We start from the raw sequence: 25,670 nt of genomic DNA on the forward strand, positions 1-25,670 counted from the left end.
TGCAACCTCTGCCTCCTGGGTTCAAGTGATTCTCCTGACTTAGCCTCTCCAGTAGTTGGGATTACAGGCACACATCACCAGCCTCGGCTAATTTTTGTATTTTTAGTATAGATGGGGTTTCATCATGTTGGCCAGGCTCGTCTCGAACTCCTGACAGGTGATCCATCTGCCTTGGCCTCCCAAAGTGTTGGGATTACAGGTGTAAGCCACTGAGCTCAGCCGAGATGTTCTAAATCTTGATCTGGGTGGAGGTTGCAGAGGTCTGTGTGTGTGTGCCCGCACGCGCAGGGGCATACATACATATACATAAAATCACCAAGCTATACACTTAAGATTTATGTACTTTACTGTATGCTAGTTGTACCTCAATAAAAATGTAAGTTTCTACCTGCTGTAACTGCTTGTGAAGACTTCTGGGCTCCTGTTCTCAGATGGCCTTGTGGAGCCAGGACCCTGATATTTGGGAAGATAGGGCCTGGCCATTGGCCCCAGTTCTGCCCCTCCTTCCTCAGTCAATAGGCTGATTTGCATGCTCTGTTGTGGTCCAGTGGCCTTCCCAGCCCTGTACCCCAAAGCACCTGGAGCATATAGTTTTGCAGAACTTCTCCTTGCCTGCCTCCCTGCCTCTGGCCATGGCCTGCTGGTGCCTCAGCCTCCTTCTGATGGGGACCTTCATGTCAGGTGAATCCTCCCTGGGCCTCACTCACCTGGGTGTGGGGTGGGGAACCATACTGGCCCCAGAAGGCCCCTTCATGGAGGCAAATCAATGGGGATAGTAGCGCAGGTCCTGGGAGGGATATTAAGGTAGAGGGGAGACCTGGTTTCAGGCAGCTCTGCCCTTGACCTGGGGCAAATCACTTCCCTGTGTGAGCCTTGGTTTTCCCATTTGTGAACGACCAGACCACTAGAGCCCTGGACTCTGATTTTGGGGTCTCCTTCTTAGTTTTTCACAGGGGGAGCTATTGTGGGCTGCTCCCTGCCCCACAGGGCCTGAGGCAATCTAACCTCCCTGAGAAGGTCCTTGCAGCCAGTTGCCTGAGGCTGCGTTGATATGTGGGACAGCCCAGGAGGTTCCTAGGGCTGGTTAGTCTGCGTTCAGGGTTTGGAAGAGCTGGAGTGAAGGAGGTGAGGGGGGAGGTGGAGTGCAATTCTACAGAGAAACATGGGTAGGTAGCAGAGGGACCTAGAGGTTGCTAGTCCAACCCTCAGCTCTGGGCCTTTAACCGAACATGGATCTTTGGGGATGTGGCACTAATGGGGACTTGGGGGCTGCTAAATCCAAACCCCTTACTCAAAAAGGCAGGTGGAGGCCCAGAGAGGGCACCCTAAGTCACACAGAGCTAGGTCTCCTGCACCCAGTTCCCATGGTACTGGGCTATGAGCCCTTTGGGAGAATCTCCTTGGAGTCCAACCAACCCTTCATAGGGCAGGGGTGGGAGGGAAGGGGCTCAGGCTGGGCCTGAGTGGGTTTGTGTCTCTCAGCCTCCCGGCCAGTCCTGACCCAGCCAGATGCACTGCTGGTCTTCCCGGGCCAAGTGGCTCAACTCTCCTGCACGCTCAGCCCCCAGCACGTCACCATCAAGGACTACGGTGTGTCCTGGTACCAGCAGCGGGCAGGCAGTGCCCCTCGATATCTCCTCTACTACCGCTCAGAGGAGGATCACCACAGGTCTGCTGACATCCCTGACCGATTCTCGGCAGCCAAGGATGAAGCCCACAATGCCTGTGTCCTCACCATCAGCCCTGTGCAGCCTGAGGATGACGCAGATTACTACTGCTCTGTTGGCTACGGCTCTGGTCCCTAGGGGTGGGGTGTGAGATGAGTGCCTCCCGTCTGCCTCCCATTTCTGTCCCTGACCTTGGGCCCCTTTTTAACTTTCTGCGAGCCTTGCTTCCCCTCTGTAAAATGGGTTAATAACATTCAACATGTCAGCAACAGCTATTGTGAGGGCCATGAGCTCCCGGCTGAAAAAAGGGACTGTGGTGGGTCTGGGAGTCAAAGACCCACTCCTGGGGTGCGGGGGGTGCAGTGTTGGGGAGAATGGGGATTCTGGGGACTGTTGTCAAAGAGGAAGCACCTGAGACCCTTGGGGCATGGCCCAGACTCCCCCCAGCCCCCTGGGGACACTAACTGGTGGCCTGACCTTTATGTGACCTGAGGAGCTGGAAGGAGAAAAAGGAACCAGGCCTTGCCTCCCCCAGCTCTGCACAGCTGGTTGTGGTCCAAGGCTCAGGGGTCTAGGGTGGCTGCTCCCCATGGAGCTCAGGCTGTTGACTTGGGGAGCAGCAGCCACTGCCTACCCCTTGGAGTCTGTGCCCAAGGCCCAACTCCATGGCATTGATGGGGCAGGAAGGCAGGTGTGTGTGGGTAGCATGGGGGGCACTCGAGTGCCAGGGCTGAGGGTGCTGAAGGCGGGTGGGTAGATGGCTGGGGCAGAGTCCGTTTCCCCAGGGACAATGTGTTCTCCTGATGTCCTGTGACTGGGCCGAGGTCTGCGGAGGGAGGCTCTCCCACAAGCTGGGCAGCTGCACCCGAGCCGGGGATGGTTGGGGGGGAGATGGGCACGGGCGGAACATTCGGTGGAGGGGCGAGTCTTGCCATCAGCAGCAAGGACGGGGCGGAGATTTCAAGAACGCATTCCTCTTCCCTCCCGGTGCCCCAGAGAGGTGCTTCATGTGGAAGTCAGCCCTAGGATGCACACAGTTGGGGGGCTCAGGGTCCTGGGATGGTCCCGAAAACACTCTTGGGTCTTCGCCGGCTCCTCCTTCTCATCTCTTTCTGTGGGGGCGAGGAGGGCAGGCAGGCCAGGGCTACCCTTGAAGCAGGTTGAGGGAGGGGGATCCTAAAGGACCCTGGGGCCTGTGTGGAGTGACAGGGTCGACAGCTCTGGGGCTCCACTCCTATTCCCCTGAAGACCCCGACCGCCTCAGTGGCTTCTGGCTTGCACCCAGCGCAGGTGCCCGGAGTGCCGGCGGCTCCAGGTCCGCCCGCCCGTCCCGATCTGTTTCCTCCTCTGCTCTCCTGCCAACGCCTGCCCACCCGTTTCCCTCACGGCCAGCACGCGCCTCGGGGACGGCCAGAGCCACCACGCCGACCTGACAGACTCCCCTGACTCGGGTCCTCGTGTCCAGGGGCCCGGGAGGCTACGCGCAGCAACACCCGGCACGCTGGGACCACCGAGACGCCGGGACCTCCGCGCGGCCTAGAGTGGTCCCGGAAGTGCCCGCGGGCCGGGGGCGGGGCTCTGGGCGCTCGGGCGGCCGCGGGCTCCGCGTCAGCAGCTGCCGCGGAGCGAGGCCGCGTCGGCCGCGTCGGCCGCGTCGGCCGCGGGTTGGAGCAGCTCAGGTGCGGCCCCGCCCCGCCCGCCTGCGGCCCCGCCCCGGCCAGGTGAACTGCCCCGCCCTGGCCCAGGTGAGTGGCCCAGCGTCCGCCGGTGTGACCCGAGTCCGCCTGACCACCTGTCCCTCCGGTGGCTCTGGGTGTGCGTGTCCCCAGTTGCGGGGAAACCTGTAGGGGCGCCACGTCGCCGCCTGGGCAGCGTGTGCGGGTCCGTGGCCACTCTTGGCCCCCAGCCAGGAAACCCTGACAGCACTAAGGGTTTGCCCGGTGCCCAGGCCCTGGGGACTCTCTAGAGGATGGGATGACAGATGCTGGAGGACCCCGGGAAGGCCCGGAGAGAGGTGGGAAGCATGGAGTTCCAGATCTTTGCATTTTCGGTCCAAAAACACTTAACATGTTGTGGGGGACAGATAAAGGATTGCCAACTTTTTATCCTGAGTGGAGACTTCAGCGTGTAAGGGCCACATAGTGGGAATGGAAAGCCTCTACGGAGGGAAGCTTGGGAACACCAGGATTTAACAGGTGGGTGGAGGAAGAGTTGCAATCCAAGGATACCAAGAAAGAGAACTTATTTGGAAGGCATGAACATTGGGAAGAAAGCGAGGGTGGGGATGGGGTTGAGGGGTAGCCCAAAGCTTTCATGCACCCAGGTAGGCAGTGTGGGCGGGTGAAGGGATATTGTCACATCTTCGTTTTTTAAGAGAAAGCCAGAAACCTACTGAGTTTTCAGTACTGGCAACTAAGGAAAATGAACAGGAAAAGCCAAACTCTTCGAGAGCCAAACGTAACATAGCAGGATCTCCAGGCTGCCAATTTGCAACCTCGGAAATGAAGGGTTTTGAGAAGGAGGTATTGGAGAGCAGTGCCAGATGGGGTGGGAAGGTGAGGACTGGGAAGAGAGGGACTTGGCAGTAAGGAAGTCATCAGATGCCAGAGCTGAGGTCGCAGCTGAAATCGGAAACTTGAAATTTGTCGTGGTGCCATACATAGTTGTATGATTGTTCTTGGCAACATTGAACAGCTTAGGGGGAATTGGCAGAGAAGGCTGGGACTTAGCGGCTGTGGTTGCTGCGGACCAGGAGGTGAGGAGCATGGCGCTGCAGCGTGAGAGTTGAAGTGATGCGCATGGTTAGACTTACTATACATAGGGAGGGTCTAAGCTGGATGGAGAGAGGGTGAAACTGGAAGAGGAGAGCTGGAGTAAAAATGGGGGCTTGGATTTCATGAGGGCAAAAGCACAAATTGAGTGAGAGAGCTGGAAGGGTTGGAGATTATGGATTGCTGAGGAGGAGGGGGAGGGGGAGGAGTTGATCAAAGAGTGTTTGAAATACTTTAGGGCTGGACGAGGGGGCTCATGCCTATAATATCAGCACTTTGGGAGGCTGAGATGGGTGGATCGGATGAGCTCAGGAATTCGATACCAGCCTGGGCAACATTTCGAAACCCCATCTCTACAAAAAATACAAAGATTAGCCAGGTTTGGTGGTACATGCCTGTAGTCCCACCTTCTTAAGAGGCTGAGATAGGAGAATCACTTGAGCCTGGGGAGCCAGAGATTGCAGTGAGCTGTAATCACACCCCTGCCCTCCATCCTGGAAAAAGAAAATACTTTAGTCCAGTGCTTTTTTCATAGCCAGTCTTTCTATTGGCTGAAAAATCAATTAAAAAAATTATTCCTAGTCCGGGTGCCGTGGCTCACGCCTGTAATCCCAGCACTTTGGGAGGCTCAGGTAGGCAAATTACTTTAGGTCAGGAGTTAGAGACCAGCTTGGCCAACATGGTGAAACCCCATCTCTACTAAAAATACAGAAATTAGCCAGGCATTGTAGCGGGCGCTTTTCAGGAGGCTGAGGCAGGAGAATCACTTGAACCCAGGAGGCGGAGGTTGTACTCCAGCCTGGATGACAAGAGTGAAACTTCATCTCAGAAAAAAAAAAAAAAAATCATTTCTGCTGGGCATGGTGGCTCATGCCTGTAATCCAGCACTTTGGGAGGTGGAGATGGGAGGACTGCTTGAGCCCAGGAGTTCAAGACCAGCCTGGACAACATAATATTATCTCATCTCTACAGAAAAATTAAAAAACTAACCCAGTATGGTGAGATGCCCCTGTAGTCCCAGCTTCTTGAGAGGCTGAGGTGGGAGGATCAGTTGAGCCGGGGAGGTCAAGGCTGTGTGAACTGTGATTCCACTTCTGCACTCCAGCCTGGGTGACAGAGTGAGACCCTGTCTTTAAAAAAAAAAAATTTTTTTTTCCAAGTAGAAATGAGTTCTGTTATGACTATTCTGATTAATTTGGTTTTTCTTTTTTCTTTCTTTCTTTCTTTTTTTTTTTTTTTTGAGGCATTTACTAGATTCAGTATAAAAATAAAAGTACTGGGCTGGGCGCCCAGTACTGTTATCACCGGGCTGGGCGTGGTGGCTCACGCCTGTAATCCCCAAACTTTAGGAGGCCAAGGCAGGCGGATCACACGGTCAAGAGATAGAGACCATCCTGGCCAACACAGTGAAACCCCATCTCTACTAAAAATACAAAAATTATTTGGGCATGGTGGCACACACCTGTGATTGCAGCTACTTGGGAATCTGAAGCAGGAGTGTCACCTGAACCCGGGAGGCAGAGGTTGCAGTGAGCCAAGATCACGCCACTGCACTGCAGCCTGGCGACAGAGTGAGATTCTGTCTTTAAAAAAAAAAAAAAATGATAACAGTACCTTTGTATAGAGTTCTGAGGATTAAATGAGATGCCATGAAGGACCTATTAGTGCCTAGCACATACTAGGTGCCCAGTGAATATGCACTATTGCTTTCATGATTGTGTCACCTGAGGGCTTTGCCTTTACCTAGCACAGAAGTTTCTGAATAGGGCTCTGCGGGGCTTCCTCAGGGGCCACAGCTGGGGGGAGGGGTGCTGAGTGGGTAGTTCTAGCTTCCTTCCTTGTCCCTGCTAAAGCACCCTCCTTCGACTGCAGCAGCTCTGCTTTTGTCTGTTTTATTTATTTATATCTCCTGGTGGTCCCCAACCTTTTTGGCATCAGGGACCAGTTTTGCAGAAGACGGTTTTTCCATAAATAGGTAGGGGATGTGGGGGATGGTTTTGAGATGAAACCGTTCCACCTCAGATCATCAGGCATTAGATTCTAATAAGGAATGCACAACCTAGATCCCTCGCATGCACAGTTTACAATAGGGTTTGAGTTCCTCTGAGAATCTAATGCCACTGCTGATCTGACAGTAGGCAGAGCTCGGGCTATAATGCTCACAAACCTACTGCTTGACCTCCTGCTATGCAGCCCGGTCCCTACCAGGCCACAGACTGGTGCTGGTCCCCTGCCCCGGTAGTTGGGGATCCCTGTCCTAGACAGTTGACTTATTTGAATAAAATATTCTTTGACCAAAACAGTTGACAGTTCTGGCACAAAAACAAATGGCATTTCCTCCATTTGATCATTTATTCAACAGCTGTGTACACTGGGATTGTGCTTTTGTGGCTGGAGATTCTGAAATGAAGGAGTGTAGTATTTGCCCTTAGGGAATTTTCAAGCTAACGGGAGGCGGGGGGGGGGGGGGGCTCGGTGGGGTGAAGAACCCCAGGGTGCAGAGAAAAGGGAACATTTGGACGAGTCCTGAAGGATGAGCAAGTGGCAGTCTGAGAATGGCAGAGGACCTGTTAGGACCAGACAACAACAGTGCAAATTAGTCACCAAGCTGGAAAATTAGAAGTATTGGGGGGACCAGCCTGGGCAATACAGTGAGAACTCATTTCTACAAAAAGAACAACAAAAAAAGAAAATTTAAAAAATTAGCAGAGCGTGGTGGCACACACCTGTAGTCCTAGCTGCTCAGCAGGCTGAGGTGGGAGGATCACTGGAGCCTAGGAGGCAGAGGTTGCAGTGAGCCAAGATCACACCACTACACTCCAGCCTAGGCAACAGGTTAAGAGGCTATCTCAAAAAAAAAAAAAAAAAAAAAAAAAAGAAGTGTATGGAAAGACAGGCAGGAAGTGGATTGGAAGGACCAGGTGTGAAGGAGTTGGGCTGCCACAAGATCCTAAGAAGGGAACCACCATAATCAGGCTTGTGTTTTGAATATTTGACTCTAGCGTTAGTGTAGGACATGCATCAGAGGGAGAAGTGGAAGCTGGGGGTCAGCAGCTAGTTTGGAGGCCAGCACTGAAAAGATCCCAGGAGGTAGCACTGAAGTCTGAGCTGCAGAGTGACAGTGAGGACTGAGAGGCAGAGATGCCGTCCGTGCAACCTCAGGAAGTACATAGGATGGGACCAGTCGGGTGAGAATAAGAGTGGCCATGCTGACTCCGAGGCTGGGGCACCTGGCTGGAGGGAGTGCGGCTGACCTAGTGTAGAAGGAAGAGCTCTTTTTCTCTTTCCCAGCAAAACCTAACCCCCGATGTCACCCAGTAGCTAGAGTTTTGCTCCTTTTCTGCAGTCTACTTCCTGGTTTTTGTTGTTGTTTGAGACAGTCTTACTCTGAACCCACGTTGGAGTGCAGTGGCGTGATCTCTGCTCACTACAACCTCTGCCTCCCATGTTTAAGCGATTCTCCTGCCTCAGCCTCTCTAGTAGCTGGGATTACAGGCACCCCCCCCACCACACCTGGCTAATTGTTTTGTATTTTTAGTGGAGATGGGGTTTCACGATACAACCAGGCTGGTTTTGAACTCCTGACCTCAAGTCATCTGCCCGCTTCAGCCTCCCAAAGTGCTAGGATTATACTTATGAGCCACCATACCCAGCCCTCACTTCCTGTTTTAGCTCACCTTTCTGAACATCTTCAGCCCATAGAGTCTAGACACCATGATGTGGCACTTGATTATGTCTGTCTGGCCTTCAGTTGTCTCTGGTAAGCAAAACTTGCCTCTAACTCATTTGGGATCATCTTCAGGGCAAGATTGTGTCTTAGATGTATTTGGTTGTTTCCACCGTAGATTCTAGGACGGGAAGCAGGTACATATGAGCTGCTTGACTCCCTGACTTGACAGCGTTCCCCGTTTTCTTTTCAGATTGTGAAAACAGTGAGTGTGGCCCAAAGAAGAACATTTTTAAAGAGATACAACCATTGGGGGTGATAGCAGACTCACAATGGAGGTTCCCCCAGTAACCAAGTTTGGCGAGACCTTTGCATTTGAGAACAGGTTAGAGTCTCAACAAGGACTTTTCCCAGGGGAGGACCTGGGGGACACTTTTCTTCAGCAAAGAGGTTTGGAGCAAATGGCCGTGATCTACAAGGAGATCCCTCTTGGTGAGCAAGGCGAGGAACATGGTGATTACGAGGGCAATTTCAGTCTGTGCTCAAGCCCTGTTCAGCATCAAAGTCTCCCCCCAGGAACCAGAGCCCAGGATGATGAGCTGTTTGGCCAAACCTTCCTCCAGAAATCCGACCTCAGCGTGTGTCAGATAATCCACGGTGAGGAACCCAGCCCACCCGATTATGCAGACACAGACGGGGGGGACTCAGGACCTAATGCACCTCACAGAACCCCACAACCAGCCAAGCCGTACGCGTGTCGAGAGTGCGGGAAGGCCTTCAGCCAGAGCTCCCACCTGCTCCGACACCTGGTGATCCACACCGGGGAGAAGCCCTACGAGTGCTGTGAGTGCGGGAAGGCCTTCAGCCAGAGCTCCCACCTGCTCCGGCACCAGGTCATCCACACCGGGGAGAAGCCCTACGAGTGCCGGGAGTGCGGCAAGGCCTTCCGCCAGAGCTCCGCCCTCACGCAGCACCAAAAGATCCACACCGGAAAGAGGCCCTACGAGTGCAGGGAATGCGGGAAGGATTTCAGCCGGAGCTCCAGCCTCAGAAAACACGAGAGGATTCATACGGGAGAGAGACCTTATCAGTGTAAGGAATGTGGGAAGTCCTTCAACCAGAGCTCGGGCCTGAGTCAGCACCGCAAGATCCACACCCTAAAGAAGCCTCACGAGTGCGATCTCTGTGGGAAAGCCTTTTGCCACAGGTCACACCTCATCCGACACCAGCGCATCCACACCGGGAAGAAACCGTACAAGTGCGATGAGTGCGGGAAGGCCTTCAGCCAGAGCTCCAACCTCATCGAGCATCGCAAGACCCACACCGGCGAGAAGCCCTACAAATGCCAGAAGTGCGGGAAGGCCTTCAGCCAGAGCTCCTCCCTCATCGAGCACCAGCGCATCCACACCGGCGAGAAGCCGTACGAGTGCTGTCAGTGCGGCAAGGCCTTCTGCCACAGCTCCGCGCTCATCCAGCACCAGAGAATCCACACCGGCAGGAAGCCCTACACCTGCGAGTGCGGCAAGGCCTTCCGGCACAGGTCAGCCCTCATCGAGCACTACAAAACCCACACCCGAGAGAAGCCCTACGTGTGCAATCTGTGCGGCAAGTCCTTCCGGGGCAGCTCGCACCTGATTCGGCATCAGAAGATCCATTCTGGGGAGAAGCTGTAGAAAGAAGAGCCCACGCAAAGCCTGTGCCAGATGGAGCCCTTATCCACGTCGCATGGTCTCCAGACCCCGCCTACCTCCCTGATGCTGATTGGAAACCCTCCGACCTAAGCGCTCCTGAACCTCCCGCTAGCAGGAAGGCCCTGCGTGTCCCCTGCCAAGACCGCCAGCTCTCTGCAGGTTTCCTGCGTGGAAGGGAAGGCAGGGCAATAGGGAGGGCAGCCGGAAAAGAGAGCTGGCCTTCAGTTTCTCCTTCGTGCATTGGACTCCCAAGCCTACAGGATTCCATTTTGTCCTGGCTTCACTTTTCCCGGATTCCAGAAGAAGAATAAATGCCAAGAGGGAGAAAGTCGAGTTAAACCCAGGAAAATATCAGATGAACTCTTTAAATCAGGCTGCAGCCTGGCACTTTTAGAAGACAGAAACCACACTCACAGTCCAAATCAGTGGAAGAAAGATGGATTCAAAAGTAGATATGTCAGCAGCAAAGTGGAATTTTCCGACTGGGTTGGGCATTGGTAGGAACAACAGAAACAGGTCAACAGAGCAAAGGCAGGTCTAGAGGGTGGGTCTTGGGAGTGGGGGTGAGGGTGGGGAGCCGCTGGGCATGGTCTCTTAACCCTCTCCTTAGCCCGAGGTCAGTTTCCCTCAGACAGCTGTGTTGCAGGAGGGTACAGGTTTGGTCCTGTTGGCCAGAGGATGTTTGACACCTGGCTGTGACTCAGCCTGGGCACCGGACATGTTTGCCCTCCAGGAGTAATCTCTCTGACATGCAGTGTCCCCAAGACCACAGTGTGCCTTGGACATCAGCAGGGCTGGGTCTGGTCTGGTCTGGCAATGATGCAGCTCTTCTGTCCCAGTGTCAGGGGACCTGGGAAGCTGGGTGACTTGTTGGAGGAGGCTGTGGTCCAATCAGAAGGCCTGGGTTCAAGTCCCAGTTCCACCCCCTCCTACCTGTGTGAACTTGAACAAGTCCTGTAACCTCCCCAGGCTCCATTTCCCCATCCAAGAGTTGGGTAATGGGACCCAGCCATGTGCCTCTAAGGGTTGGTGCCAGGCTGTCATTTAGAACTCGGCCACAAGTGAAAGTGTTTTGGCAACTATGAGCAGTCATGGTGACTGAGGACAGAGACCCAGAGTGACCCGTGTCCCACCCCTGTGCATTTGTGCAGACTGGAGAGATGTTCCCATTTGGTGTCTGAGCAGTGGGACCTCTCATTGAACAGGGCTTTCCCTCCCTCCGCCCCTTACAGCCTGGGCTGTGTGTGCCCTCAGATGCAGTGTCCTGCACAAGGACACTTCCTCGTGGACGCTGTCCTGAGCCTCCTATAGTAGCAGCATCATTCTGTACTTCCACATTCTCTCTGTCCTCCCTGCCTGCCAACTGGAGTTCACGTGGGGCTTGTTTAAACAGTACCATTGCCTGTTTCACCTGGACCAGTTCAGTCAGCCCTGATGGTGGCATGTTTTAAAGCTCCCCAGGTGATTATAACTTCCTAGTGTGTGGCCAGGCTGTGGGCCCTGTGCTGGGCTTTTTTTTTTTTTTTTTTTTGAGACAGGGTCTTGCTCTGTTGCCAGCCTGGAGTGCAGTGTGGGATCTTGGCTCACTGCAACCTCTGCCTTCTGGGTTCAAGCGATTCCCCTGCCTCAGCCTCCCAAGTAGCTGGGACTACAGACATGCACCACCTCGCCTGACTAATTTTTTATGTTTTAGTAGAGACGGGGTTTCATCATGTTGGCCAGGATGGTGTCAATCTACTGACCTCGTGATCTGCCCGCCTCAGTCTACCAAGGTGCTGGGATTACAGGCGTGAGCCACCATGCCTGGCCGTGCTGGGCTTTCACGCACCCCCTGACAGCTTCCAATGTCAGCCTGCTGGCTTTGGATGAGCAGAGCTTGAAGGCCATTCTGTCTCAGTGCCCCCACTCCTCACTCCACCAACCTGGAGCCTCAGGGATGGGCTCAGGTAGTGCTGGTCAGCTGGGCGCTTGGAAAGTGTGTGTCCCAGGCCTCGGGGATCTCTTTAGTTGTGGCTTCCCTCGGGCTCAGAGCTAGTGGGGAAGGAGGCAGTCTAGGCTGTTTTGAAGTTCCCTAAACATTTATGGCTGGGCTAACATAGACTTATCATGGTAGCAGTGGCTATTTCAGCTGATCAGAAGCTCAGCATGGCCCTTATGCCTAGTTTTGATTAATAAATATGGGAAAGCCGTAATTGTTACTAAGTGGGGCTTGATAGGCCAGAGATTTCCAAATGACGGAAGTGATGGGCTGGAGAGGTCACGGTGAGAGTTCTGGCCATGCCTCTGTCTAGCCCCTGTCTTTGCTACGTGTGTGAAAAGACGGGCTAGACAGAGGCATGGCCAGAACTCATTTAATCAGCCTCTGTTGTCCACCAGAACCCTCTGCGTGACCAGCTGGACCAACTGGGTGGTGCCCTGGGCATTGCCTGCAAGTGACCTGTCTCTATCAAGAGTGAAGAGAGAACGCTAGGATGCGGTGGGGACAGCAGGCAGCACCAGGCAGGGGCCTCTGAAAGATCTACCTCCTCTTTACCCTGCCGCGCTCTCCCACCGCTACCATCGGGCAAATGTCTGTTACCTACCTTTGGTCTCTCCCTCCCCATCCTTCCTGCACACCCCAGCCAAACTGATTTTTAAAGCATCACTTTGCACAAATCACCACACTCCTTAAAACCAACTTTCAGGAGCTTTTCTGCACATAAACCCTCATTTCAGCCAGCCTGGTTTCCCCGACTCTGAGCAAGCCACATGGAGTTTAGGCTGCCCCTGCTCACTCTGGCATTACTCCCGCCTCATAATTCTGTCCGTTCTCGCATTTTGAAACATGCACTTTCTCCTCTCCCTCCCTCCCTCTCTTTTTCTTCTTTTTGTGTAACAGGGAGATGACGATCCCCCTCTCCCCCAAGGGTTAACAGATAAACATGATAAAACCAGGTACTTTCCTTTTTTGGAAGTATGAGAAGAGCCTCGTTCCTTCTGTTCAAATTCTTTCCTTGTTTTATTTTATATGTATATAAATTTTTTTTTTTTTTTTGAGACAGAGTCTCGCTCTGTCGCCCAGGCTGGAGTGCAGTGGCAGGATCTCGGCTCACTGCAACCTCCACCTCCTGGGTTCAAGCAGTTCTCCTGCCTCAGCCTCCTGAGTAGCTGGATTACACGATGCCCGGCTAATTTTTGTATTTTTAGTAGAGACGGGGTTTCACCATGTTGGTCAGGCTGGTCTTGAACTTCTGACCTTGTAATCCGCCTGACTAGGCTTCCCAAAGTGCTGGGATTATAGGCATGAGCCACTGTGCCCGGGCAGCTTATTGGATATTTTTAAAAACCCTCTCATTCTATTTAGATTCTCAAACAGTGTAAAGTTATACAAGCTCATCCCTGCTGATATTTTAATCAGTTATCTTTTAATTTAGTTGTTCTTTGTTTTTGTTGTCCTACCTTTTTTTCTTTTTTTTTTTTTGGAGACGGAGTTTCGCTCTTGTTACCCAGGCTGGAGTGCAATGGTGCGATCTCAGCTCACCGCAACCTCCGCCTCCTGGGTTCAGGCAATTCTCCTGCCTCAGCCTCCTGAGTAGCTGGGATTACAGGCATGCGCCACCATGCCCAGCTAATTTTTTGTATTTTTAGTAGAGACGGGGTTTCACCATGTTGACCAGGATGGTCTCGATCTCTTGACCTCGTGATCCACCCGCCTCGGCCTCCCAAAGTGCTGGGATTACAGGCGTGAGCCACCGTGCCTGGCCCCCTTTTTTTCTTTTTATGGCAGTGGTTTACTTAGATGTTGTTGAGTATTACAAAACTCCAGCTCTTGCTTTGTTTACTAATCTCATTGTTTTGTCTGCATATATGTATTCTCCTTTTTGTTTGGTTTATTACCTTATAATTCTAAAATCACTTAGATATAATTAATCATATTTTAAATATTTCTAGTATGTAGGTACTTTGGTCTATGTTTTTTTCTTCTTAGAGTTACAGCTTTGTCTGCACTTCGTAAGTTTTGCCATGTGGTGTTTTTTGTTACAGTATTAAGAATTTCCTTTTGGCCCAAGTGTTATTATTTAAAAATATTTCTAAGTGAGGAATGCTTAGGGTATTGCTGCTTATTTCTTACTGTACTGTGGTGTCAACATTTCTAAGAGTCCATAGGACTTCTTTGGGCCCAAATATATTATCAATTTTTATAAAAGCATTTGTATAATCTCAAAATGTGTTTTTATTCTACCAGTTCTATTTGTTAACTCAATTTTTTCATTAGTTTATTCAAATCCGTACATTCTCTGGCTTTCATTTACTTTAGAGTCCTCAACTCGGGGTCCATGGCCTGCCTAGGAGTCCTGAGCACGCAGGGGTTTGCTGTGGACCCCTAGGGATGAAACAAAGCTGGGTACGTGCAGGGAGACGTTTTGCTGGGACAGGGATTGTAGTATTTGCCATATTTTTAAATGCCTCTGTGACACCAAAACCGTTCAGAACACTCATTTACTTGATGTAATCATAGTTTGATTTTTGTGTTTTTTCCTTATATATTCCTGTTTCACTTTTTTTTTTTTTTTTTTTTTTTTTGGAGACAGAGTTCCACTTTTGTTGCCCAGGCTAGAGTGCAATGATCTCAACTCACCACAACCTCCACCTCCTGGGTTCAAGCAATTCTCCTGCCTCAGCCTCCGCTGGGATTACGGGCACGCACCACCATGCTGGCTAAATTTGTGTTTTTAGTAGAGATGGGGTTTCTCCATGTTGGTCAGGCTGGTCTGGAACGCCTGACCTCAGGTGATCTGCCCTCCTCAGCCTCCCAAAGTGCTGGGATTACAGGCATGAGCCACCATGCCCTGCCTCCTGTTTCACTTTTAGTTTCTGTTTATATGTATTGACCCTATGTTGTGCAGTTTTCTCAAGTTCTTTTTGAGAAATAGGCAGGGTATAACTTTTCAGTAAGTATCGTGTTGGGGCATATATATTTCATAGTGATATTTTGAAAAACTATGCCTTTTAGTACCCTCTGTGTCTGTTTTACTATTTCTAGCCTTAACTTCTCTTTTCCAAATATTATAATTAAAACCTCTTGCTTTTCTTGAATTTGCATGGTAGAGTTTAGCTTAGCATTTTATTTTTAAATTTGTGTATATATTTTGCTATACATCTGTACATAAACAGCAAATTGTTAGACTTTGTTTTCTGGTTCTTTCTGTCAAATTCTTTTTCTGGCTATACAAGAAGATCTATCAACAATACTATTGTTAAGCAAGGCACAATTTATTTTCATTTTAATATTTTAATATACATATTAACTAATTTAACCTGTAAAGGCCATGCTTATCCCTCAGCCCCATGTCTATGAGTTATTAACCACATGTGGAGTGGCATTTCTGGATAGACTAGAGGTCTGCCATTGGGCCCACCTGCCTCTCTTCTTGTCACATTTGGGTTCAGTGTCAGGATGTGATCTAGCCCATTCCTCAAGTTACAGCCTCTGACTTCAGGGTTCTCAGCTATAACATGGGGGAATGATGCCACCTCACAGCCTTGGGGGGCTCAGAGGTGGACGGAATGCAAATATGCTTAGCAAACTATGAGGTGCAGTTGATTATTACATCATTAGTATTTTGAAGTATTTCTTTTCTTTTTTAAGATGGAGTCTTGCTCTGTACCCAGGCTGGAGTGTGGTGCTACAATCTCGGCTCACTGCAGCCTCTGCTTCCCAGGTTCAAGCGATTCCCCTGCCTTAGCCTCCCAAGTAGCTGGGACTACAGGCACATGCCGCCACACCTGGCTAATTTTTTGTATTTTAGTAGAGATGGGGTTTCACCATGTTGGCCAGAGGCCTCCCAAAGTGCTGGGATTATAGGCGTGAGCCATCATGCCTGTCCTTTTTTTTTTTTTTGAACTTTTTTGTGATGAAGTCTTGTTCTTGTCATCCAGGCTGGAATGCAATGGCGAGATCTCCGCTCACTGCAACCTCCACCTCCTGGGTTCAAGTGATTCTCCTGCCCCAGCCTCTGAGTAGCTGGGCTTACAGGCACCCGCCACCAAGCCCAGCTAATTTTTTTTGTATTTTTAGTAGAGATGGGGTTTTGCCATGTTGGTCAGGCTGGTCTTGAACTCCTGACCTCAGGTGATCCACTTATCTCGGCCTCCCAAAGTGCTGGGGATTACAGTTGTAAGCCACCGTACCCAGCCTTTTTTTTTTGAGACAAAGTCTTGCTCTGTAGCCCAAACTGGAATGCAGTGGTGTGATCTCAGCTCACTGCAACCTCTACCTCCCAGGTTCAAGTGATTCTCCTGCCTTAGCCTCCCGAGTAATTGGGATTACAGACTTGCACCACCGCACCTGGCTAATTTTTTTTGTATTTTTAGTAGAAATGGGCTTTAACCATGTTGATCAGGCTGGTCTTGAACTCCTGACCTCAGGTGATCCTCTGGCTTCAGCCTCCCAAAGTGCTAGGATTACAGGCATGAGCCACCGCTCCCAGCTGAAGTATTTCTTTAACTTTCTGTTTTTAATACCAAAGTTCTTTCAACATAACATAGAGCATTACATTATATTTTACTTTTTGGAAAACACTGCCAGAGCCAGGCGCAATGGCTCACACCTGTAATCCCAGCATTTTGGGAGGCCGAGGTGGGTGGATAACCTGAGATCAGGAGTTCCAGACCAACCTGGCCAACATGATGAAACGCTGTCTCTACTAAAAATACAAAACATTAGCCGAGCATAGTGGCAGGCGCCTGTAATCCCAGCTACTTGGGAGGCCTGAGGCAGGAGAATCACTTGAACTGGGGAGGCGGTGGTTACAGTGAGCTGAGATAGTGCCACTGCACTCCAGCCTGGGCAACAAGAGTGAACTCCATCTCAGAGCAAAAACAAAACAAAAAAAAAAAAACACTGCCAGATATAGCAAAGAACTAAACATCACAGATCTGTCCCACCCTCCCTGAGTGAACCCATATGCATAATCATTTGAAGAGAGGGGGGTCGGGTCCTGATCTCATCCTCCCATCCCCATCAGCTGTCTGTCCCTGGTCATTCCTCCCCTGCGTGTTAGCCCCACCCCCTGCAGGGTACTACCATCTGCCCCAGGGAGAGAAGGGCAGCACTGTCACAGCTGCAAAGGCTTGAGAAGATGGTCACTTCTGGCTGCTCCTGATGCATATGGAAAAACAGGTTGATGTCTTACTCAAGGTGTGTGGTGAGTTAGCAGCAGATCTACCTAGCAGCCATTGGGAAGAACAATTCTGGATGTTATGCTGGGGCCCTGGCCAGTTGCTACTGGGACTAACCAGTGGCAGCACGTGGATTTAACCACCACGGGCCAAGGTGCAAACCAAATGGCCTTGGTTCATTTGGAGTTGCTTGACCCTTGGGGACGAGAGGACGTTTACTGACTTCATGCGAGGTGGATGTATTTGCCAGCATGCCAATGCATCCATTTAATGGGGGTAGGGAAAGAGAAACCCTCTTCTTGTAGGAAAACGACACAATTTTCAGTATCTAATAATGTGGGAAACCAAGTCAGAAGGTTGCCTAGTGAGTATAGAATTGGGGTGCAAGGGGATGGAGGATCTTGACCCAAGATGCCATGTGTGGTCCATCCCTCCCACACCACAGAGGCCAAACACTTGCCTGCCCATCAGAATGCTGCTGAGGGGTGTGTGCTAGAAAACCTTCAGTGTCAGCCGCATTTGCTTCTCCCAGCTTAATCCTTACATAGTCTCATCTACAGGAAAAGGGAGAGGCGCCTCGTGCTTCTGGATTGGTCTTCTGCCAGGACCACAGCCCCTCAAAATTGCAGAGCCATCCTGGGATCATAGTTGGGGAAGGCCAGGGAGTACAGCGCCCCTCTTGGGGGCTGCTAGGACTTTCTCCTTGTCTTATACAAGGGAGCTTTTTTGTTTGTTTTTTGTTTTGTTGTTGAGATGGAGTTTTGCTGGAGTGCAGTGGTGCAATTTTGGCTCACTGCAACCTCTGCCTCCTGGGTTCAAGTGATTCTCCTGCCTCAGCCTCCCAATTAGCTGGGATTACAGGCGCCCACCACCACACCCAGCTAATTTTTGTATGACCTCAGGTGATCCACCCGCCTCAGCCTCCCAGAGTGCTGGGATTACAGTGAGCCACTGCATCCGGCTGGGCGCCTTACTTAAAGCTTGAAGCCTCCCCCTTCTATCAACAGCCTGCCCCAGAGGTGCCCAATATCAGCCTCTCTCTGCCCATCTTCCTCTCCCACTATGCAGACTGGGCCCTGGAGGGGTGGGCTCTGCCCCTGAGGAGGCTGTGGAGTAGGCCTCCCAGCAGCACTTGCTGTGTGAGCAAGTGACTTTCTGTTGCCTGTTGTGCATATTGATGGTGCTTCTCGGCCCTCTACTTCCTGTCCTTCCCTCCCCTTAAGCCTGGAATCAAACACCCACCTCCTCTTCTACCTTCTAATTCACAGAGCCGCCCAAGTCCTGCTCCTTGACATCACTGGATGCCACTTCCTTCTCTCTGATCACTCTGCCTTACCTGAGGCTGCTCCCATCCCTCTGTTGGCCCAGTGCACAGCCTCCTGACCTGACTGCCCTCCCATCCATTCTGCCTTCGGCAGCCAGAGTGCTTTCTACCCTGCTAGTCTGATGGGGTCACTCTCTTCCTCAAACACCCCCACTGAGTCCCCTGTAAACCAGAGTGTCCAGGCCAGCCTGCAGGCCCTTCCTGATCTGGCTCCCTATCTCTGGAACCTCTGTGCTCCAGCCCCATTGAACTCCTGTGTTCCCTTAACATGCCTTCCGCTGGAGGGAAGGACGTCCCTTGGGAAACACCCCTCCCATAGCCGCAGAAGGAGCTTGGGCTGGAGGTTCGGGGGAGTCCTATTCCCATGCTAGTTACTCTGAGAGGGCCTGCTCCCGCTCCACGCCCCTCCCCAGCCCTGTGCTGTATTCTGGGTGCCAGGTGCAGCTGAACCAGGGCAGAAGGCCAAATTTGGGGTCAGAGCCAGCCCTTTGGTTAGTGAAAGAGAAAACAGGCTCCAACTATAACTCTTTTCTTCTTGCGTCTCAATGTTATGTTTTCATGTCACCTTAATGCCTGGCATATTTATGTATTTCCTAACAATGATTTCACAAGTACCCCAGCCATACTTTTCCCTGAGCCCATGCTCCACAACCTAGCTCCTGACCAGGAACCTCCAGGCTTCAGACACACCCTCACAATGGCTGAGGCTCAGCTTGCCCTTGGTTTCTTCCCCGTTTCATGGATGGGGTCAGCAGAAATGGTGAGGGAAGCTCAGTTCACAGAAGAGTGAAGTGGGAGGCGCTTGGAGTGTTCCAAGATCACAACATGAGGCCTTGTCATTTCACGTTCTCAGACAGCAAGAAGGCTGGCAGGAGCCCATTTCCTTTTCGGTGGAGAAAGGGAGTCACAGGGAGGGAGAGGAAGAGACCTACCTGACCGATCCAGCAAGAACGGGGCCTGGGAACAGCGCTCACCTTGTCTGAAGCTCCACTGCAGTCTTTGAGGGTGTAGGTATGTGACCTGCAGCAGAAGGCCACCAGGGGGCGCTGTCAGACTGTCCCAGGCTCAGCTGGGGGAGGAGGACCCCCACATCTCTGCTTGAGGCTCAGCGTCTTTTTCTTCCTTTTGCTTCAACCATTCTGAAGGCCAGACCTGTCTAGGAGAGCCCGTTCCAACTGTGGGACTCCTATAGATGTAGAGGTACTCCCAGATTCTTATACATCTCTGTAATTAGTGGAATAAGTGGGCCATGAAAGGCTAGTGAAGGTTTGAGGAAGTCTATACAGCCTGATGCCCTTGACGAGCGGAGCACACCCCGAGGGCAGGATGCATTCTTTTCAAGCAGACATGGAACAAAGTGCACATATGCCAGGCTATAAAGAATGTGTCCCCAAATATCAAAAGGCTGGCTGGGCATAGAGTCTCAAACCTGTAATCCCAGCACTTTGGGAGGCCGAGGCAGGCAGATCACTTTGAGCTCAGGAGTTTGAGACCAGCCTGGGCAACATGGCGAAATCCCATCTCTACTAAAAGTACAAAAATTAGCTGGGTGTGGTTGTGCATGCCTGTAATCCCAGCTCCTTGGGAGGCTAAGGCAAGAGAATTACTTGAACCCAAGAGGTGGAGGTTGCAGTGAGCCGAGATCGCACCACTATACTCCAGCCTGGGTGGCAGAGCAAACACTCCATCTAAAAAAAAAAAAAAAAAAAAGAAAGAAAAAAAAAATCAAAGGGCTGAAGTACAGGTTGCGCTTTTCTAGTACCGTGCAGTTGATGCTAGAAATCACTAAAATGCAACCAGAACGCCATTATGTGGCATCATTTCACCCCTAGCCAGGATTCATGGCTCTGGAAATCCACAAGCAAAGATGCTCCCCATCCACACAGCTCTGGGTTCTGCTGCTTTAGAGGCTTTAATTCCCAAGAGATAAACTCTTCCACTAACTCCACAGGAGGCTGCCCCCCGGCCACTGTGAGCTCCTTCTGCCAGAGAACAACAGATGCAGGGGGATTGAGCCAAACTATGAGGGTATTGGGGTGCTGCTACACAGAGAGGGATGAGGCAGGGGTATGTCTGCAACACTGAGAGCCTCGGGGTCCCTTCATGTCCTGTGGTAACAGTTACTGCAAACTAAAGCCACGTAGTTCAGGCAGGAGTGTGAATGGCCCAGATCCTCAGGAATAAATGTTTGAGTCACCCCACCAGATAGGTAACACCAAGGTACCTGCTGAGGGCACAGAGAATACACAATGGGTACTGGAAACAGTAACCACCAGCTGCCACCGTGTGAGAGTGACAGAAAGGACTCTCATAGGATGTTTCTTGTTTTGCTATGACCATATTTGCATTTATAGTAACACTAGTAACACTTTCTTTCTTCCCCTTATTTCCCTATGCTTAATACATCTTACGTTAATGAGTGACCTGCTTTTAATTTTTTTTTTTTTTTGAGACGGAGTCTGGCTCTGTTGCCAGGCTGGAGTGCAGTGGTGCAATTTCGGCTCACTGCAAACTCCACCTCCCAGGTTCAAGCGATTCTCCTGCCTCAGCCTCCTGAGTAGCTGAGACTACAGGCATGTACCACCACACCCAGCTAATTTTTGTATTTTTAGTAGAGGCAGGGTTTCACCATGTTGGCCAGGATGGTCTTGATCTCTTGACCTCGTGATCCACCCGACTCAGCCTCCCAAAGTGTTGGGATTACAGGCGTGAGCCACCATGCCTGGCCAAAATGTTTTCATTATATATAAACAATTACATATTTTTTACTCTCTCTATATATGTTTTTGGGATCTTTTTTTTGTGTGAGACACCGTCTTGCTCTGTTGCCCAGGCTGGAGTGCAGTGGTGCCATCATAGCCCACTGTAACTTTGAGCTCCTGGGTGCAGGTGATTTTCCCACCTCAGCCTCCCGAGTACCTGGGACTACAAGTGCAGGCCACCGTGCCCGGCTAATTTTTGTATTTTTTGTAGAAACAAAGTTTCACCATGTTGCCCAGGCTGGTTTTGAACTCCTGAGCTCAGGAGATCTGCCCACCTTGGCCTCCCAAAGTGCTGGGATTGTAGGCGTGAGCCACCTTGCCTGGCTGGTAACCTATTTTGATACCTTTTTTTTTTTTTTTTTTGAGATGTAGTTTTGCTCTTGTTGCCTCGGCTGGAATGCAGTGGCATCATCTCGGCTCACTGCAAATTCCGTCTCCTAGGTTCAAGTGATTCTCCTGCCTCAGCCTCCCAAGTAGCTGGGATTACAGACACCTGCCACCATATCAGGCAAATTTTTTGTATTTTTAGTAGAGATGGAGTTTCGCTATGTTGGCCAGGCTGGTATTGAACTCCTGACCTCAGGTGATCCACCCATCTCGGCCTCCCAAAGTGCTGGGATTACAGGCATGAACCACCACACCTGGCCACCTATTTTGATATCTAAGTTACAGAATATCAAAGGTGTGTGTGTGTGTGCGTGTGTGTATCAGATGGAAAATTAATAAATGTCACCTGAGGGTGGATGAAGTGATCTATAGACCCGAGTCTCTGGGGCAGGGTTAGCCTGTTTTGGTTACATGAGCATAGTTGCATCACATTAGGCAGAAGCATGGTGCTGCTATTGGCTTTATTTGGAGGTTAATATGGTTAGAGGACGTGTGCAGAAATGCCACAATGACAAAGGTGGGCTGGAGTGGCTTTGCCCTGTGTCCCCCTTGCTAAACTAGGTTTCCCACAATCCCCTCCTCCATACGATTTGGGGTTAGAATTGGCTAAAAAAGAAATTTGTGAGATACTCGGTAGCAGAAAGGAAGTGACAGCCATCACTCACAAAAGGCCTGCTCCGTCAGAGGCCAGATGCAGAGGTACCGGGGCTGCCCAGGACCAGGGTAAGGGGAGCAGGCACCTGTGTGAGTGCAGGGTCAGCACCTGAGAGTGAGCACCCTCTTAGATGGTGGCCCTAGGCACCTGCTGGGCACACAGGAGGGCCCCCTGCCTGGAAGCTCTTTCAGGTCTCAGGAGGAGGGCAGCTCAGGTGTGACCTGTAAGAAGAAAGAGTTTCTCAACAGACTTCTCCATTGTGGGCTGAACCCTCCCACCGAGTGCCTTCCCAGCTTGTTATAGAAAACCAGAGCTGAGGCCAGGCGTGGTGGCTCACACCCATAATCCCAGCACTTTGGGAAGCCGAGGCGTGTGGATCCCTAGGTTAGGAGTTCGAGACCAGCCTGGCCAACATGGCAAAACTCCATCTCTACTAAAAAATACGAAAAAACCAGCCAGGCGTGGTGGTGGCTGCCTATAATCTCAGCTACTTGGGAAACTGAGGGAGGAGAATTGCTTGAACCCAGGAGGGGGAGGTTGTGGTGAGCCAAGATTGTGCCACTGCACTCCAGCCGGGGCAACCGAGCAAGACTCTGTCGCAAAAAATAAAAAGAAAAAAGGAAAAGAAAGACCAGAACTGGACAGTAGCAAAAGGGTCAAAACAGATGTTATCAGGAGCTACTGCAGTGGGGAAGAGGTCCTGATATGAGGCTGGACTCCATGTGAATACAGCATGGGCAAGTGGGGATTTATAGCCTGGAGTAGGATTGGGGGAGTGGGTGGGAAATGGCTGAGAGGAAGCATCTCAGGGCTAAGCGGGGTTCCGGCTAAACCGGCCTCCCAGGATTCCTCGGACCGCAGGCCAGGTTGATCAGACATCACCCGGGGGATTGGGAATTTGATCAGATAGGGAAGGTGATCAGATGTTGAGGTTAGGTGACTGTGGCTAAACCCACTTAGCAGGAACCTTGCTAAAACTGTGCAATGTAGACCCAATTAAGGTGGACACTGAAGCTCAAGGTCAAAGCCTAGTTGATAAGGCTTAGAGGAGCCTGGCTCAAGTTTTTTCAAGGAGAGAGTCTCCATCATACTGCATGCCTGGGTGGGGAGACCCCTGGGTTTCTGTGAGCCCTGACGTCAGAGGCCTTGGGCCTGGTTCCTGCTGCGCCTTCTGGAGTTCCACCGAGTGTGTCCCCCTTGTTGGATTGTTAGTTGGTTCTCAGGCTGTCCCTGGCCTGGATGGTGGGGAGGGGAGGGTGGTGGTCAGCTGCCTGTCCTAGGCCTGAGGCCTCCATCACTCCATTCCAATGCTGTGCTCCAAGGAAGGCAGTCAGGCTTGGGCCCTGGTCCTGGTCATCAGGAATGGGCCCCTCAGCATGGTCGATGGAGAAAGCCTCTCTGTATCCCCTGGGCTTCTGGTCTGATAAGGCTTCCCATGAGTAAATCCAGCCAGCTGAGGAAAAAGGGCAGGGAGAAACCCAGAGAAATGGGACCAGGGCTCTGGGATCGGGTGACCCTAGGTGCTCCACGTCTGGATTCCCGGTTATGCCAGGCAATAACTCCCTCCTTGTCTGAGGCCATTTGAGTTGGGTTTCTGGTACCCGAAGGATGGCTCTCTGACATGGTCTGTAAGAGACACTGCACATGTGCTCTGGAATCATGGCGGGAGAGGCACCTGGCATGTATCCCAGACCCGATACTGCACAGAAAAGGCCTAGCAATCCCGTCACAGAGATGCAACTAAACTTGGAAATGCAAGAACAGACATGAAACTTGCACAATATAAGGGCACATTTAAGTCTTTTAGAGAAGAGCTCCCATGTGCAAGTATGCGGGGCTAGGATAGAGAATGGCTAAAAGTAAACAGATAAAGATACCATGAAATTCCTACTCAAAAGAAAACTGGTGTAGTTATATAGATATCAGACAGAAGAAAATTGAAGGTAAAAGGTATCATTTGGAATAAATAGGGCTATTTCATGCTAATAAAAGTTTTATTTCGACCAGGCATGGTAGCTCACGCTTGTAATCCCAGCACTTTGGGAAGCCAAGGTGGGTGAATCACGTGGTTAAGAGTTCGAGACCATCCTGGCCAACATGGTGAAAGGCCATCTCTACTAAAAATACAAAAATTAGCTGGATGTGGTGGTGGGTGCCTGTAATTCCAGCTACTTGGGAGGCTGAGGCAGGAGAACCATTTGAACCTGGGAGGCAGAGGTTGCAGTGAGCCAAGATCATACTATTGCACTCCAGCCTGGGCAACAGGGTTAGACTCTGTCTCAAATTAAAAAAAAAAAAAGTTTTATTTTGGCTGGGTGTGGTAGGTCATGCCTGTAATCCCAGCACTTTGGAAGGCCGAGATGAGTGGATCACCTGAGGTCAGGAGTTCAAGACGAACCTGGCCAATATGGTGAAAGCCTGCTTCTACTAAAAATACAATAATTAGCTGGGTATGGTGGTGGGCACCTGTAATCCCAGCTACTCTGGAGGCTGAGGCAGGAGAATCGCTTGAGCCTGGGAGGTGGAGGTTGCAGTGAGTCAAGAATGTGCCATTGCACTCCAGCCTGGGTAATATGAGCAAAACTCAGTCTCATAAAAAAGAAAAGGTTTACCTCATCAGGAGGTCATAAGTATTTTTTGTTTTCGTTTTGAGACAAGGTCCCACTCTGTTGCCCAGGCTGGAGTGCAGTGGTGTGATCACGGCTCATCGCAGGCTAGACCTCCTGGGCTCAGGTGATCCTCCCACCTCAGCCTCCCAAGCAGCTGGGACTACAGGTGCAAGCTACCATACCTGGCTAGTTTTTAATTTTTTTGTAGAGATGGGGTTTCACCATGCTTCCAAGGCTGGTTTCAAACTTCTGGGCTCAAGTGATCCTCCTGCCTTGGCCTCCCAAAGTGATAGGATTGTAGGCGTAAGCCACCAACCAGACCAACAGTTTTAAATCTGTATACACATAATAATGTAGTCTCAAAAAACACGAAACCAATAACTATTGAGCTACAGGGACAAATAAAGAAATTCACAGTCCCTGACGGAGATGATCACCTTCTTAGCAGACAAAACAAATAAACTAACCCTAAAATCAAAAAGTAATAGAAGGTTGAAAGACGATAGTGAGTACCTAGCATAGAAACACCGCATTCAAGAGTTACAGTGTATACACACTCTTCAAAGACAAACACAGACGAGAATCATTGACACAAATTATCTATCTAGTCACAAAACAAGTCTCCATAAGGCAAATTTCAAAGTCCTGAAATTATTCAGAGCATGTGCCCTAAACACATACAGTTAAACCAGAAATCGATAACATAGATATGGCCGGGCACACAGTGGCTCATCCCTGCAATCCCAGAACTTTAGGAGGCCAAGGAGGGAGGATCATTTGAAGCCAGAAGTTTGAGACCAGCCTGAGCAACATAGTGAGAACCTGTCTTTATAAAAAGTAAAAAAAGAAAGTAGCCGGATGTGGTGGCATGAGCTTGTAGTCCTAGCTACTCGGGAGGCTGAGGTGGGAGGATGGCTTGATCCTAGGAGTTGGAGGCTGCAGTGAGCCATGATCACACTACTGCACTCTAGCCTGG

The 25,670-nt window shown here is 50.8% G+C and overlaps 2 protein-coding genes across 5 annotated transcripts; both read left to right on the forward strand.

The window, feature by feature from the left end:
• Positions 1–145: 145 nt before the first annotated feature.
• Positions 146–1,954, forward strand: LOC116535553 (pre-B lymphocyte protein 3). 2 transcript variants are annotated; one of them, XM_032256685.1, is made up of 2 exons: positions 146–681; positions 1,562–1,954. In XM_032256685.1, exons 1-2 carry the CDS (start codon positions 530–532, stop codon positions 1,803–1,805), a joined length of 396 nt encoding a protein of 131 aa, XP_032112576.1. In that variant the 5' UTR covers positions 146–529; the 3' UTR covers positions 1,806–1,954. The 2 variants fall into 2 exon arrangements, with proteins under 2 accessions (XP_032112576.1, XP_032112577.1); XM_032256686.1 differs by having other exon boundaries at positions 1,483–1,938.
• Positions 1,955–3,292: 1,338 nt separating this feature from the next.
• Positions 3,293–11,984, forward strand: ZNF70 (zinc finger protein 70). Of its 3 annotated transcripts, none has more exons than XM_032256680.1 (2): positions 3,293–3,412; positions 8,359–11,016. In XM_032256680.1, the coding sequence occupies exon 2, from the start codon at positions 8,438–8,440 to the stop codon at positions 9,776–9,778; it is 1,341 nt and encodes a 446-aa protein (XP_032112571.1). In that variant the 5' UTR covers positions 3,293–3,412; positions 8,359–8,437; the 3' UTR covers positions 9,779–11,016. The 3 variants fall into 3 exon arrangements, with proteins under 3 accessions (XP_032112571.1, XP_032112572.1, XP_032112570.1); XM_032256681.1 differs by having other exon boundaries at positions 3,311–3,681; positions 8,359–11,984; XM_032256679.1 differs by lacking the exon at positions 3,293–3,412 and adding an exon at positions 3,433–3,862.
• Positions 11,985–25,670: the final 13,686 nt, after the last annotated feature.

This window comes from Sapajus apella, unplaced genomic scaffold, assembly GCF_009761245.1.
Source record: "Sapajus apella isolate SASKATOON/1434 unplaced genomic scaffold, GSC_monkey_1.0 scaffold95, whole genome shotgun sequence".
Lineage (NCBI taxonomy): Eukaryota > Metazoa > Chordata > Mammalia > Primates > Cebidae > Sapajus > Sapajus apella.